This window comes from Mus musculus, chromosome 10 (genome assembly GCF_000001635.26).
Source record: "Mus musculus strain C57BL/6J chromosome 10, GRCm38.p6 C57BL/6J".
Taxonomy (NCBI): Eukaryota; Metazoa; Chordata; class Mammalia; order Rodentia; family Muridae; genus Mus; species Mus musculus.
The window spans coordinates 94,147,062-94,163,016 of record NC_000076.6 but is presented as its reverse complement, the minus strand read 5'-3'; the positions used below and the strand labels follow the sequence as shown (position 1 = coordinate 94,163,016).

General features: G+C 44.4%; 1 protein-coding gene across 4 annotated transcripts in view; it reads right to left on the bottom strand.

Annotated features, from left to right (window-relative positions):
- The window catches only part of Nr2c1 (nuclear receptor subfamily 2, group C, member 1), a 49,675-nt gene extending 34,200 nt beyond the window's left edge, over nucleotides 1-15,475 (bottom strand). Inside the window, exons 1-4 of one of the 4 annotated variants that reach the window (XR_001779515.2) lie at nucleotides 15,424-15,475; nucleotides 14,915-15,222; nucleotides 6,038-6,110; nucleotides 573-767 (exon numbers count right to left, since the gene is read on the bottom strand). Coding sequence is in view for 3 of the 4 variants with exons in the window: in XM_030245065.1 (XP_030100925.1) it covers nucleotides 573-767; nucleotides 6,038-6,091 (249 nt within the window). In the remaining variant the exon portion in view is untranslated. The other 3 variants (XM_030245065.1, NM_011629.3, XM_006513592.3) reach the window with 3 other exon arrangements.
- Between the last annotated feature and the right edge of the window lie 480 nt (nucleotides 15,476-15,955).

Sequence of the window (15,955 nt, the reverse complement as noted above, 5' to 3'; positions counted from 1 at the left end):
CCTTTCATGACATTTGTCTTTGACAGTTCAGAACCCTTCCAAACTATCATTGAATGGCACTGCAAAAAAATATAATAAAGCTGGATGCAGTGATTCGCAGGTGTCATGCCAGCACGTGGGAGGCTAGGGGGCAAGGGTCTGTGAGTTCAAAACAGCCTGGGTTACAGGAAGACTGTGTGCCAGAAGGATAGCCCGGCTGCCTCCAAACCCCAAAGTGACAGCATAGTTGTGGATTTAAAAAAAAAAAAAATTGTTGTGGATTTTCAAAGAAAAGATAGTTATGGATTCTTTTTCAAAAAAGAAAAGGAGTTATACATAAACTCTTATCAATGGGAGTAATTATAATTATGCAATTATGACTGCTACATAAAAACACCATATAACTGGCCATTAGTGAGAATGGTAAGGTGCTCTTGGGTGAACTACTAAGCCTATTAAATTACATCAAGAGCTCGCCACTAGGCATAGTTATTAGGATGATGGCAAAGAGCTCGAGTTTCTTCTTCCAGATTGACTTTTCTATCCGTCTTTGTCTGCCCGTACAAGAGAAGAGACATCTTTTCCTCACTTACCTGGAGGTGCGGTGCGGACAGATCAGGACTGGTAAAAAACAACTGGTTGACACCTGCGGCGTCTGGAGTTGTGAGGAAGACTTTCCCTGGCGTGGATCCCTCGTGGTTTGCCAGAATGAACTGCTTGCCCTGTGTGCTGTGGTCAAGTGCTGTCACGATCTGGATTTTCTGTCCAGTCTGCTGCTCTGTAACAATCTAACACAATCATGGCACATTAATGATTGGTTCAACTCAATCAGGTTTGTTTGCTGGCCTTGAACCCATGACCTGCTGTCTCAGCCTCCTGAGTACTGGAGAACAGGGACGGACTACCATGTCTGACTTTTGTGTTCTTCAATGAATCAGTTTTAACCTCAAAACAAAGCTAGAGAAGCCAGTTATATACCTTTTAAATGGCAACACTACTTCTAATGAAATTCTGCTAGAAGCGAGCACGTGTGAAATTTACAAAGGTGCAATGGTGAGGTTAGTTTACGTCACTATTTTGATTTCTTCCTTCTTTCACTACTTCTCACTTAGACTGTTGGTTCTCAACCTGTGGGTCCTGAGCGCTTTGTGGAATGCAAGAGACCCGATCACAGAGACTTACGTCACAATTCACAAAAACAAAATTACAGTTACAAAGTAGCAGTGAAGATAATTTTAGGGGGAACGGCAGGTAGGCAGGCAGGCTGCTGCTCCTCCTCCCCTCTGCTGCTCCTCCTCCTCCCTCTGCTGCTCCTCCTCCCCTTTGCTGCTCCTCCTCCCCTTTGCTGCTCCTCCTCCCCTCTGCTGCTCCTCCTCCTCCCTCTGCTGCTCCTCCTCCCCTCTGCTGCTCCTCCTCCTCCCTCTGCTGCTCCTCCTCCCCTTTGCTGCTCCTCCTCCTCCCTCTGCTGCTCCTCCTCCCCTTTGCTGCTCCTCCTCCTCCTCCCTCTGCTGCTCCTCCTTCCCTCTGCTGCTCCTCCTCCCCTCTGCTGCTCCTGCTTCCTCTGCTGCTCCTCCTTCCCTCTGCTGCTCTTCCTCCCCTCTGCGGCTCCTGGTTGCTATTGTTTGACAAGAAGAAGAAGTTGGAGTTACCCTGAAGACAAAGGTTGGACTGGCCCATAAGAAACATGACAGCCCATAGCGCCTATAGAGGTCTATGCCCCCTTTCCCTCTAACCTCTCTCTCTCTTACCTAGTGTTGTGGGGCTGGAAGGGATTAGGGCGGAATGAGGGTTGGAAGAGAGGTAGAGATAAGAACCCATAAGTAGCGTACAGAAGTACACCACTGGGATGAGCTGGTGGTTGGGAGGTTAGTCAAGGGTGGTCACGGAACACTGGACTGAGTAGTAAGGATAAGAGTGGCCTCTGCTGACAGGACAGTCTATGCCAGAGTGAATTCATGAAGGAGAGAACCCCCTCAACATTGACAACTTTTATTACAAATCAAGTATTTCCTAAAATAAGCCTTAGTAAGCTGATTTAATATTTGACCCAACTTCAAATTTGTTTCAATATTTTTTCTACTTTTCTGAAACTATTTTGTGTGCAAACTTTCAAAGTTCTGAATGGCTAATGAAGCTTTTTTTGGTATTGATTAGAGCTGCTATCATTTGAACTTTCTTTGTTGAACATTAAAATGGATTAGGTAACTACTTCTCTTTCTTGCTACTGTTGGATTAGGTAAATACTTCGTTATACCACGTCTGGGTAGCTTTGCTTTGTTTTTCATGTACTCGATTATATTTTTTCATAGCTATCTCTACCATTCCCAGGCTCTAACTTCAATAATTTCCAGCTTCCTACAGGACTTGGCTTTGAACACCAGTTCATTTGTAACAAATGTTAACATGGGTCTTACTTCCTTAGGGTTTCGATTGTTGTGATAAAACATCACTATCAAAGCAACTTAGAGAGGAAAGGGTTTACTTCACAGTCCATCATGGAAGGAAGAGAGAGCAGGAACCTGAGGGCAGGCACTGAAGCAGAGACCCATGCTTACTGGCTTGTTCCTCATGGCTTGCTCAGCCTGCCTGCCATCTTCCAGCACCCAGGACCACAGCCTAGGGTGGAACCTTCTGCCCACGGTGGGCTGGACCCTCCCATATTAATCATCAATCAAGAAACCACAGGCTGCCAGGCGCCACCACCACACGCCTTTAGTCCCAGCACTTGGGAGGCAGAGGCAGGCGGATTTCTGAGTTCCAGGCCAGCCTGGTTTACAGAGTGAGTTCCAGGACAGCCAGGCAAACACAGAGAAACTCTGTCTCAAAAAAAACAACAAACAAACAAACAAACAAACACCAAAAGAAAAGAAAAGAAACCACAGGCTTACCCATAGGCCAAGGCAAATTTTCTCAAATAAGGTTCCCTCTTCCAAAATGACTCTATCTTCAGTCAAGTAGACAAAAACTAGCCAGCATACCACATTTAACATTGTTGTCTATTCTAGTTCAGATTGTTTCTTTCAACAAAACCCATTGTAATTAAAAGTCCAATATTCAGTCAGTTTTTAGAAAAGAGAATTAGGTATATGCATGATCTAACTGCCACTGGGTTAAAACATTAGACCCATAAAAGGGTATTTATTTAATACAGTATAACAGAATAATTGAAAAAGAAAGACAATAAACTTGGTCTTTGATGGAGAAGAACTGTAATTAGGTAAACAATTCTCACACTCAAAATGTCAGGAGGCAGCTACCATGTCAAATTTGACATTGCAGGGTAAAAGTGCCAAGGAAAAAGAACACTCTGACCCTGACTTGACCCCAAGCCAGAGATCAGGGCCAAGGGGTTGGGGGGTGGGGTGGATAACACCAGCCCCAAAGAATGAAATCCCACCAATCCCTGAGCTTTCCCCAAGATCAGACCGCCCAGGAGAGCTCTGCTCCCCAGAAACCCTATATAAACCTGCCTCCTGCTCAGCTCCCTGTCGCTGATGGTTTCCCCTCCCAGTACATCTCCTGTGTGAGGTTTGCTGTGTGGTGTGACTTTGTGGTAAATCCTTGGCTCCCGGCTGCCAGGGTCCTTTTTCCTTCAGAGCTGTAACACCTGCACTGGGGAAACCGTTCCCCCTCACCGACATACACATCTCGATCAATGACAATGGGAAGGACACCTCCCTATCTGTCGCAGAGGCGGTTCAGTTCAAAGGGAGGGACAAGCCAAGAAATGTAATTCTCAAGTTGAACTTTACCAAGTTTCTCCTGGGCTAGAATGACTACAGGGCGAAGCTGTACGATGCTTTGGAAGAGTCCCTGGTGACAGGGGACACATCTTGCTTTATCTAGTCCCACAAATGTGTGCTCTGGCACAGTGTCCCCAACCCCTGCCCAGGCCCAGGCCTGGGAGCCTTTCATTTGCATTCATGACTGCCTATCTGTAAACCAGTGGGCTGCTGGGACTGATCACAGGATATCCTGTACAACTGCTCAAAGAAGTTCCCGAGGCCTGGGGCCATATTCTAGCTCTACCCTGACGGTTCTGGGGAAATGAAACAAAGAAACTAGGCTTGGGAGAGGTATAATGAAATTTCCAAGATAATTAAAAACCCTTTATTCATTTAAAAACTATGCATATTCTGATGGGAAATAACTTATGAAAACTAAGTTTATTTCTTCACTAAATATGTAGTAGTAAGAGTCGTGGTAATTTATATTTCTGTGAACTCTTTCAATGCCTGGCTTAATGAAGTTGTAAGTTCATATCTGTCTCTTCATTTAACCTACTAGGATATGCAGGTTTTGGTTCAGAATTAAAAAAAAAAAAAACCAAACAACCCAGTCTCACATAGATAGTATGGAAAAGAAGGGAATAATTTAATAGCATTTCAAGCTGTGGAAATTGTCCATTGGTACCACACCAAAACATGATGTGTAGCTTTGTGAAAGTTAGCTGCAGCATGGAATCAGGAGTTCTGTTATATACAAATGGAGAACAGAGCGGGGCAGGCAGAGCTCTGAAGAGACAGATACTTTGTCTTATGAGAGCCTCTTGCTCCTGCCTCCTGAGTTCTGAGATTATAGCCGTGTGCCAGTAGCCTGGCAAATCAATAATTGTTGTCTATAGGTACTAATATCCTGAGGAAGCTTTAATTGATTTTTATTTCACTATCAGCATTACTATTAACATAAGATTCACTTATACGAGGTAGCTAAAACTATCTTAGCTATTAATATTGTGTGTGTGTATGAGAGACTACATGTATATGCAAGTCCCAGGACAACTCTCTGGAGTTGTTTCTTTCCTTTCACCTTTCTGTGGGTTCCAGGGTTTAAACTCATGTCGTCAGGTTTGCTTAGTGAGTGAAGTGCCTCTACTTGCTGAGCTAGCTCAAAGGTCTGATCCCAGTCATTACTAAGGACAACTCTTGCCATAAGGAGCCATCCGTGGTTATTATCAGACTGTGTGCTAACCACCCTGGATCATACATACCACTGATCTGCATTGTGCCTGATATTTATTTTTATATTTTTAAGTTTTTTACATTTATGTGTGTGTGCATGCATACACTCCATACCATACGTGTGGAGAGGGAGGACACCTTTGAGAGTTCTTCATCCATCCTTCTTTCCTTTCTTTCTCTTTCCTTCTTTCCCTCCCCCACCTTTCTTTCTTTGTTTTTCTGGGGACCAAACTCAGACTTAGTGGCAAGCACCTCTATACAGATGAGCCACCTCCCACGTTCCTGAGACGGGCTTTTATTCAGCACTATTTTATAGCAGCCTACCCCTCTTTCCTACAGTGAATGGAGGCCAGAGAAGGTCACTAAGACAAGATAGTGTTGTACTATATAGTTCTGAGGCCTGACGTGCCCAGTGTCTTGAAAAACCAAAACCAAAAACATGATAGACTTGGTCAAAATAGTTCAGACAGAAGAGCCAAGATCGGCCGGGCAGTGGTGGCGCACGCCCTTTAATCCCAGCACTTGGGAGGCAGAGGCAGGCCGATTTCTGAGTTCGAGGCCAGCCTGGTCTACAGAGTGAGTTCCAGGACAGCCAGAGCTACACAGAAAAACCCTGTCTCAAAACAAAACAAAACAAAACAACAACAAAAAAAAACAAAACCAACCCCCCCCCAAAAAAAAAGAAGAGTCAAGATTAATACTGTCTACATGAGTAATGATGTCAAAAATTTTGGATAAAACTCCAAAAGCATGCCATGCCATGGTTAATTTTTGCTAAAAATAGGATGTAGTAATTTCTGACTGATCTCAGTTTTCCTAACCACCAAGCAGCATTCTCTGATCAGAGCCCCTCCTATCCTAAGGCTTTATTAGCTTTTTGTTTATTTATTGTTATAAACTTTTTTTTTGTAGATGTCACTAAAGTCACAGTACTTACCGTATTCTATTGCAATTATTTAACTGCTTCCAACTGCATAGGAAAGCTGTCTGAAAGCTGAGCTATCTTTCATCCCGGTACTTCTGTAACCTAATGCGGACATTTAGCATAAAGAATAGAGGCTTGGTAGGCCAGCAGATAAACTGTAAACTACACATACCTCACCCATCTGTTGGTCGATAATTTGATGTGCAATTTCTTCTATGGTCGCCATGATCGAATGGTCAAAATATCTGCCAAAGATAAAAAAAAAAAAACTTTTTACAATTATATATATAAAATATTTACTGAAGAAACTGAAAGTGAAATTATATGCTGCCTAAGATTTTCTTTAAAATCGTCCGGTACAGGCAGCGGCGTATGAAAGGGAATTGCCCAATGGTAGCAGCCTTCCTCATGCTCGAACCCCTTAACACAGTTCCTCATGTCATGGTGACCCCTAGCCAGAAAATTATTTTTGTTACTACTTCATAACTGTAATTTTGCTACTGTTATGAAATATAATATAAACATCTGATACACAGGATATCTGAAATGTGACCCCAAAAGTGTCACAACCCACAGGCTGAGATCTACTGGACTAGACGGAATAAGATTTGCCATGTACTAGCAACGGTGCACATTGGCAGTTGCTGATGGGACACGCTGGGGGATTCATGTAACTATTCCGCTTTTGTATACTCTGACATACCTTTTTTAAGAAGCTATTCTACCTGAGTGCGTGGATAAAGCTGTTCTACAAGCCAATGCTGTTATGTGAAAATCTTGGTCCCTGGAGTAGACATTAGTGTCCACCACCATCGCTGTCTATATCTTTGCAGCAGCGTCTCTCCAGGAAGCTGGGGTTCATGTTTTCTTGGCTAGGCTAGAAGACAGCAAGTCCCAGTAATGCCTGCCTCTGCCTGCAGGCCATCAAAGATGATTTTGCAAAAGATGAACCATACAGATTTACTATTACCCACTTTCTGGACAGTTATCACAGCCTGGCTTTAACTATAGGATCTGGGCTGTCACTTGCTAAACGTTACTCGTTAGCTGCATACACTCCTAATCCCTGCAGTTACCAGCTTCCTGTCCTTGGTAACGGCTTTTCTCTTCACTCTCCGTGCCACACCACCGCTGATCGATACGTGTGCCCAAGACGGCAGAGAAAGGAGACGAAACGGGCGTTTTTCTTTTTTAAAGTTTTATTTTTATTTTTTACTATGTATATGTACATAGGTTTGTGCACAGGAATGAAGGTGCCAGAGGAGGCCAGAAGAGGGTGCCGGAGACCTTGGAGATGAAGTTACAGGCAGCACTGAGCTGCCCAATGTGGGTGCTGGGAAAGTAACTCAGGTCCCCTGGGAAAGCATGGAGTGCTCTTAACTGCTGAGCCATTTCCCCAGACTCCTGTTTGTTTGTTTTTAAGGTAGGGTCCCAAGTAACCTGTCTGGCTTTGAACATGCTGTGTAGCTAAGGATGACCATGAAGTGCAAACCTCTTGCCTCTACCTAAGCATCGGGATTATAGGCAAGTGCCAACGTAGTCTACAGACTGTTGATGGCTCAAACGAGTCTACCTTCCCAGAAGAGTAATTTGCCACTGTACATCAAAAACCTTAAATTGCTTACCCGCTCAGCCCTTGAGGCTGAGTCAGAGTTTCAAGTTCATGGCCAGCCTGTTACAGACTGCTGGAATTCAGAGTTGTAATCCCAGCTGTAATAGCTACTAAACGCATAGTTTATTTTATAATACCCTTCAGGCATTTAACCTGAGGCTGCTTCTTCAGAAATAAGACAGCCGACACCATCTCTTTGAGAGGTTAAAGAGTGGATAAGTAAAAATACACGCACATCTAATGGTCCCTAACAGGTAGTTGGCATTCCATGTTCCATGAATGAGCGCAGTGCTCACTATGTGAGCAAGAGGACACAGAAGAACAAGACTACTGAAGACTTAGGAAAAGCTCATACACGAGAGAGCTAAATTGGTCATTGAAGTGTCATGTATTTTTATTCGCCTGAGGCAGAGAGCAAAAACCTTGAGGATGAGGGCTGGAGAGAAAGCTCCGAGGTTAAGAGCTCTGGCTGCTTTTCCAGAAGACCTGGTTTGAATCCCAGCACCCACGTAGTGGCTCACAATTGGCTGTAACTCTAGCTCCAGGGGATCCAAGCCCCTCTTCCGGTCTGGGTAGGCATGAAGCATGCACACGATACACAGGCATACATGCAGATGATATAGCCACAGAGATTACATAAAATTAAATTTCAGAAGCGTCGGATAAGAACCTTGATCACAACCTTGTACACTATCTCTTCATCCTTTCTGCACAAATGGTATAATTAACAAAAATCCCCTCAGTTAGTAAACTATGGATCTCTACCCCATACGAGATCATGCAGTGGTCAGCGCAGGAGTCAACCCGTATATCTGGCAACAGTAAAAAGGTTTTTAAATTGTAGTGACCAAAACTTAATTCAGAATCAAATATCCAGTAAATCCAAGCTGTGACTAACAGCACAGGTCCACCCATGTTGTACTGAACCATGTCACTGAGATTTCTTTTTAATTTTATTTACTGTATGAGTGTTCTGCTGCATATACATCTGCAAGCCAGAAGAGGGCATTAGACTGTCTAATCGATGGTTGTGAGCCACCATGTGTTTGCTGGGAATTGAACTTGGGACCTTCGGAAGAGCAGTCAGTGCTCTTACCCGCTGAGCCATCTCACCAGCCCCCACTGAGATCTTTTTCTAAAACACAGAACATGTGCATTATGTGCTGTGCATGCTGTCATAGCACAGGACACCATGGACTCTGCCTGAAACACGTCAGCTCAGACTACTGGGTGCTATGAATTTTCTTTCCCCATATAAACTTTCCGTTTTTATAGAAACATAATGGTTTAACTACATAAAACTATAATGTCATTATGTAATTATGAAAAAAAATTTCAAATATTTTCTACCATCTTTCTCTAGCATCTAATTACCAAATTAGTACTGAGGTAGTTTGACAGAGACTGGCCCCTATGGGCTCCTATGTTTGATTACTTGGTCCCCAGTTGGAGTTGTTTGGATAGATTAGCAGATGTGATCTTGTTGGAGGAGGTGTGTCTCTGGGGAAGGTTTTGAGGTTTCAAAAGCTCATGCAATTTCCAGTTAGCTCTCATGTGTGCACTCTCTCTGCCTCTGGTTGCCTTCTTAACATGTAAACTGCCAGGCACTACCCCAGTACCACATCTGCCATACTCCCTGCCAGGATGGTCATGGACTTTAGTTCTCTAAAATTGTGAACCCCCAAATTACATGCTTTCTAAGTTGCCTTGGTCATGGTTGTCACCGCAATAGAAAAGTAAGATGAATACATTACCAGATAGTATAAGGTATTGCTTGTTTTAAAAACTTCTATTGAGGGGTATGGAAGGATGGCTTGGCAGTTACCAACATGCTGTTCTTACAGAAGACCAGAGTTCAGTTCCCAGCACCCACTTCAGATAGCTCACCATCTTCTGTCACTCCAGCTCCAGAGATCTGACATCTGGTCTGCATGGTCACCTGCACTTATATGTACCCTCTACCCCCAACATATTCACATATGGTTAAGTTTTTATTGAAATTAAGAATGTATATTAGTCAAGGTTCTCTGAGAGTCACAGAACTTATGGGTAGTCTCTATATTGTAATGGAATTTGTTGATGACTTATAGTCTGCAGTCCAACTCCCCAACAAAGGTCAGCAGCAGCTGTGAACAAAAGTCCAAGGATCTAGCAGTTGCTCAGTCCCACAGGGCACACAGGCAAAGACAGAGAGTAAATCTTCCTTCTTCCAAAGTCCTTATGTAGGTCTCCAGCAGTAGGTGTGGCCCAGATTAAAGGTGTGCACTACCACACCTAGATCTGAGACTTTCTTTGTCCCAGGCTGACCTCGAACTCAGAGCTCTCTCCCTGCCTTAGTCTGCTGGGATTCATAGCCACTATGCCTCAAGATCTCCATACCAAGATCCAGGTCAGAAACTTGTATCTCCCAGCCTCAAGATCAGGATCACAGATGAGCCTTCCAATTCTGGATTGTAGTTCATTCCAGATATAGTCAAGCTGACAGCCAGGAACAGCCACTCCACTATGTATGAATGTATGTATGGGTTTTTCAAGATATGGTTTCTTTGTGTAGCCCTGGCTGTTCTGGAATTCCCTTTGTAGATCAGGCTGGCTCTGATCTCAGAGATTCACCTACCTCTGTCCCCACCCTCTGGGGTGGGATTAAAGGGGCATCACCATACTTGGATCATAAAAAATGTTTTGTTCATGTTTTTCTCCTATCCCAATGCCTCCTCATCTCCCTACCCATCCGATTTTATATTCTTTCTTCTCTCTCTTTAAAACAAGGAAACAAGAAACATACACATAAAAGACACCCTCCCTACACACACACACACAACCCCCCACAATAAGAAGCAAAAGGGCAGTAAGACTGAAAGAGCCCAGGTGACAGGAAAATGCCGCTGAGTTCCTGCTGTGTTGGGCTATGTCTGCTCTGCTCAGAGGTGAGACTCTGTTGGAGAAGCCCTATTGGTCCTTTGCTAGAGGGGACCGACTGCAGATAGTTCTTGTTCAGGGGCGGGAATCTGCCCACTCCCTGGTCAGTGCTGGGACCAGTTTGTCTTGGAGCTCTGCAGGCCTTGTGCTTGGTGAGCACGCTCTCTAAGAATTGCTGTTCTGTTGTTTTCCGGAAGCTGAATGTTCAACTGCAGCGAGACTAAAGTCCTGGAACAACATCCTTCAACCATCACTGCTGTGTGCGCGCTTGATTTTAGTTTTTAATTTATTTATTTTGATTTTTTAGAATCAGGGTTTCTCTGTGTAACCCTGACCATCCTGGAACTTGCTTTGTAGATCAGGCTGGCCTCAAACTCAGAGATCTACCTGCCTCTGGCTCCCAAATGCTGGGATTAAAGGCCTGTGCCACCACTGCCCAGCTATCAACATGGCATTTTAAAAATTTAACCATAAATGTAATTTCGTAAACTAGATTAAGTACTTTTTTAAGAATTATAAGCAATATTCACTTGTACTTTAGGACAACACTATTTTTCAGTTATGGATTATTGGATTGTTTGCTTGTTTGTTTAACAAAATCTTAATCATTTGATTTTACCAATGAAGATTCAGGAGCCAGACGATGGGGTGAAAGCCTGCTAGATCAGAGAGGCAGAGAAAGCACCCAGCTAACCTTCTTCCTTGGGCGATGTCCCAGAAACAATGCCCCTCTCTCAAGCTGTCTCAAAAAACCTCCTTTTAACCGAATGACCCTCCTTTCTACTTCCTGTACGCCTCTCTATCCGGCTTCCTGACTCCTTCTTACTCTGCTTTTTTCTTCATAATCCAGTGTTCACTTCTGGTCAACCGGTTGCTTGCTTGCTCCTCCTTGAGACCTCTATTTCACCCTGTTTATAATATTCAAGCAGAAAGCTCTTGAATGAAAGGTATGCATACTGAGGCTGAGCCACACCTCAACTAAAAAACAGGTTTTTCCAGTAAATAACACAATCTCAGGGTTCACAATGTGATCACATATCCTCCAGTGGATAATGTTAATGGATAAATTGTCTGACTCTTTCCAGCCAGGTTGTAGAACAACCAAAGTGGTAAGAAAAAAACTAAGTGAAATCATCTTTGCGATATAGATTTATTTCTAATAATCATGATGATGGGGGAATAAATAAATAAATAATAAAGGCCCCTTGGCTTGATTTTTAACGAGGCTTTGGTTACAGAGAACCTGAAAGCAGCTGAATTGGCACCATAATAAAAAGTATGCAACACACAAAAAGAATATTTCTTAAATATTCTTACGACTGTCCAACATAAGGGGCGACAAAGCCTGGACAGTCGGTACCGGCAGGGAAAAGCATTTATTTGTTTGTATTCTACAAAGATTCCCATTTAATTGCAAAACCTGTGCGCGTGTGTGCATACAGGGGGTATGTGTGTTACCATTAAAATGTTAGCAGTGGCTCATGGGAGAGGGGAGTTAATAACCCCCGCTAAAAGAACCAGGCTGGTGATGGAATTCTTCAGGTTTCTTTATTAAAGGGCGCTCCCTCCGACAGAATCTCCAGAACTAATGCGACCAGTCCCATCACTTTCTCAGCAGGTTTAAGGGAAGTAATTCATGGAGATGCCACAACTAGTATTCCTATTGCAGTACCGTTGTTGCTTTGAGATATGTGTATAGGAAGGAAGGAAGCATATCTGAAAAACTGCTTTGTTGCCCAGTGGGGAGGGAACACAAGCTGGGAAGATATTAACCTTAACATCAGTGGATTTTGTTTTGTTTTTTTTTAACAAATGGAGACTCACAGCTAAAAGGTCTCCTTAAGATTCTGCATAGATGTTGATGCAGAAATTGTACGAGAGGATGTTGGCCTGTGACAGAATTCAAAGTTTGCAGAAACAAATGTCCTTTCACTCAGTGATCCATCAGGAGGCACCCGTGGCCAGAAAGTCTCAAGGCAGTTGTGTTTGGCAGGACTGTTCATCAAAAAGCCATTCTCTTCGCTCTGTTTCCCTACCCCGGCAAACAGACTCAGCTTACAGAGCCCCTCAGCATGCAGAGGTGGCTCGCAGGACACTCAAGTTGGAAGGTTGCGAAAGATCTTGGTGGAACAGAAACCCGATTTGGTTAGTTTTGATTTTGGGTTTTTTGTTTTTTTTTTTTAAATAATGATTTATGGCACTCAAAACTGTTACTTGTCAGATAGTTTTTGAAATATTCAATGATGTAAACATGTTGCTTCGAGGAAGTGACTGGAATATATTTATGTTAAAAGATAAAATTGAAAGTCTTATTAAAATAGCTAACATGGAAAAGCAGGGCAAAAACTGGTTCTTTGGAGATGTTTACAGTAGAGATGACTTTATAATTGAAAATGACCTCCTTAGGCAGGAAAGATGGTTCAAGGGTTAAGAACCTAAATTCCATTCCTCCACCCATATGTTGGCTCTCTACCCCCTGTATCTCTAGTTCCAGAGGATCTGAAACCCTCCTCTGGCCCCGGAGAGCACAGTACCCTTGTGGTACACAGATATACACACAGGCAAAACACCCATACCCAGAAATCATTAAACCTGGTGGAGATTACCCTCCCCAGAAAGTCACAAGTTCATATTCTTTTATACCTCAATGCTATATGTTAAATATCAAGGTTTACCAAGCATACAGTCAGTCCAAGGAATTCCCCACTTAGGAATCCCAGGGGTAAACTATTAGCAGTTTATCACACAAAACACAAACGGTGCTTCTGTAGCATATACCATTTCCTACCACACTTGTGCCTGACCTCTGAGACCCAGCTCAAATTCCATTCTACCCACTATTTCTGGATGATCCGCTGTATACAGTGTACAGGAAGAGTTAACTGGGATTTAAGGACAGACGTCTATGGTTTCGATTAACTCTTAAAACTTTCAAACAGAGGTCCATTTTTCTGGAGATGGTTTTGAAAGGGTACGTGTGTGTGTGTGTGTGTGCGCGTGCCTGTGCACAGAGGATCTTATAGTGCTACTTTTTGTATGAGGTTGGTCTTTGCTATCACCGGGATAGGAATTACACACTTCACCACACCCTCAGAAGATATTTAGGCTTTGCTGCCTTGTATGGTCCCCTTGAAAACCTTTCACCTTGAAAGCGTTACACAGAATGATGAAATCATGAAATTGGTTAAATTTATTGTCACCATATGTTTAGTTTGTAATGGATACAAGCATCAAGTATCTTCTTTAATGACAATAGAAGCAACATTAAAACGACCTTTGAAACCAGAGTTAGGAGGCTATAAAGGGTGTCCTACAGGCTAGAACTGTACAGAAGGTCTAACTTGGAAACGGGAATTGTGGTTACTGCCACCCTTAGACTAATAGGTCTTTGGAATGATTGCAATTGGAAAACTTACACTGTATCCAAAGGTTCAAGATGCACACCAAAAGGTTACTGGCCATGTTGATACAAAGGACGTAAGACCTTTCCTTTATCTTCTATACATCTTCTGGGGTTTGGATACATGATTTCCAAGCCAGTCTCCACAAGAACTCCAGGTGACCTTTCCTGCTTTGCTTTAGCCTCCTGAGTACTGGGATTACAGGCATGTGTCACCAGCCTGGCTCCTTCCTGCAGGTCATCCAGGCTTTCTGTTCTTTCTCAATGTTAAATGGTCCACAATAAACTCCCACTTTTTCTTCCCTTCCTGGAATCTTCTCTAATGTACTTGCATTTCTGTCCCACCAAACTACAACTCCCAAGACACCCTCCCCAAACGATTTCCTTTTTCATGTTTGCTGTTTGATTAGAACAGATCAATAATCTCTTTCCAAATTTACCAAAGTAGACACGTAAAGTTTAGAGACAATTACTCAACCCGGTAAACAAGCAGACACTGTTTTAAAAACAAAGAACAACCCCTTCCTTGAAGTCTAAGACACACTAACAACTTCCAAGCGGTGGAAAAAAAAGCCCTAAACGGATTTAACTTCAAGTCTCTTTTGCTTGTCCTTTCCAGCTTTGGCTGACCTGCTTAACTCAGGGGTAGGGGACAGCCTGGCAATATCTGCACATCATGAGATGTTGTCTGCAGAAACTCAGGCAGTGCTCCTAACAAAAGAGCTACTGGAAGCTTTGATGTGCCCAGTGCATGAGATAGCCCTAGGCCACCTTCCCTCAGAGAAACAGCCACAGCGGATGCTGGTCCTCTCATGCAAGCAGAATCCTGAGCCGGAGGAGGTGTCATCCCGTAGCCCCGGGGTACATGGTCCCTCCGGTCCTGCGCCCCGCAGCTCCCTGCCCTGCACCCACCACGCGCGCAGCCCCGGGGCGGGGGAAGCGGCGCCGAGACGGAAGCGTTCCCTTTAGGTGAAAGGTCACCGGCCCGGCCCGGCCTCCCAAGGCTTTGGGCAATCCGCTAATGTCCGGCTCTCCGGTAACCGGGAGCTGGGACACTCAGGGACACGGGCGCTCGGGCCACGACGCTCGGCGGTTGGGCCGCCCCGCACCCGACTTACCCCTCCCGCCGCGGCGGCCGCTGGGCTGGAGAGAGCAGAGGCGAGGGGACCCGAGGCCAAGGGGACAGGGGAGCTTTCTGAGTTTGTGTTTTGGGGGTGGGGGTCAGAGTTCGTGACCCCACCCTCGGCTTGGCGGTGCGTGGTGCTCTTGGCGCCTGCGCATTAGCGCGGTGGAGAAGCGGCCGGCGGTGGTGACGTTCCCTGGGCGAAGCCGAGGGCCCCGGAGTCCAGCGGCGGTTCTGGAAGTCGATTGCCCCCTGTAGGTGTGGAGGGAGAGCGCCGCCGCAGCTGCGTGTCCACCCGATGCCCTGTGAGGATGATAGATAGCATCAAGTTCTTCCAATACCTGCAACTCTGGTGTCTGGCCTCCGCGGGCACGCGCACCCAAGTGCACATACCCAAACACACGTAATTGGAAATCAAGGACGACCGAGGGCTGGAGAGATGGCTCAATGGTTAAGAGGACTTGTGGTTCCTCCAGAGAACTTGGCTTGATTCCTAACACCCACCTGGTCTGTGGTCATCTTCTGTAACTTCAGTTCCATTGGATTTGGTGCCCTCTTCTGTGCACAAACATATGTGCAGGCCGAACACCCTACACACTAAGAGTAAAACTCTTGAAAGGAAGGGAGGAAGGCAGGAAGGAAGAAAGAAAGAAGGAAGGAAAGAAAAAGACAAGTCTTTTGAGACCTGGCCTGTCAGAACCCAGACTAGTCTTTTAACTAGTGATTCTCCTGCCTCCCTCTCCAGTGCTGTAGCGGTTTGTTTTGTTTTTAAATTTCATTAATACGGGCGTTTTACCTGCATCTATGCATCTAGGTGTACCTAGTCTAGGTGGAGGCCATCAGATCCTCTAGATGTGAACTTACAGATCGTTTTGAGTAGCCATGCAGGTACTCGGAATTGAACCTGGGCCCTCTACAAGAGCAGCCAATGCTCTTTAACAGCTGAGCCATCTCTCTTGCCCCTTAAAGGAAGTTTTGGTTTGAGAAATAATAAACAACCGAATGGGTCTGGGTTAGGTGTCTTTAATGTCTGGAA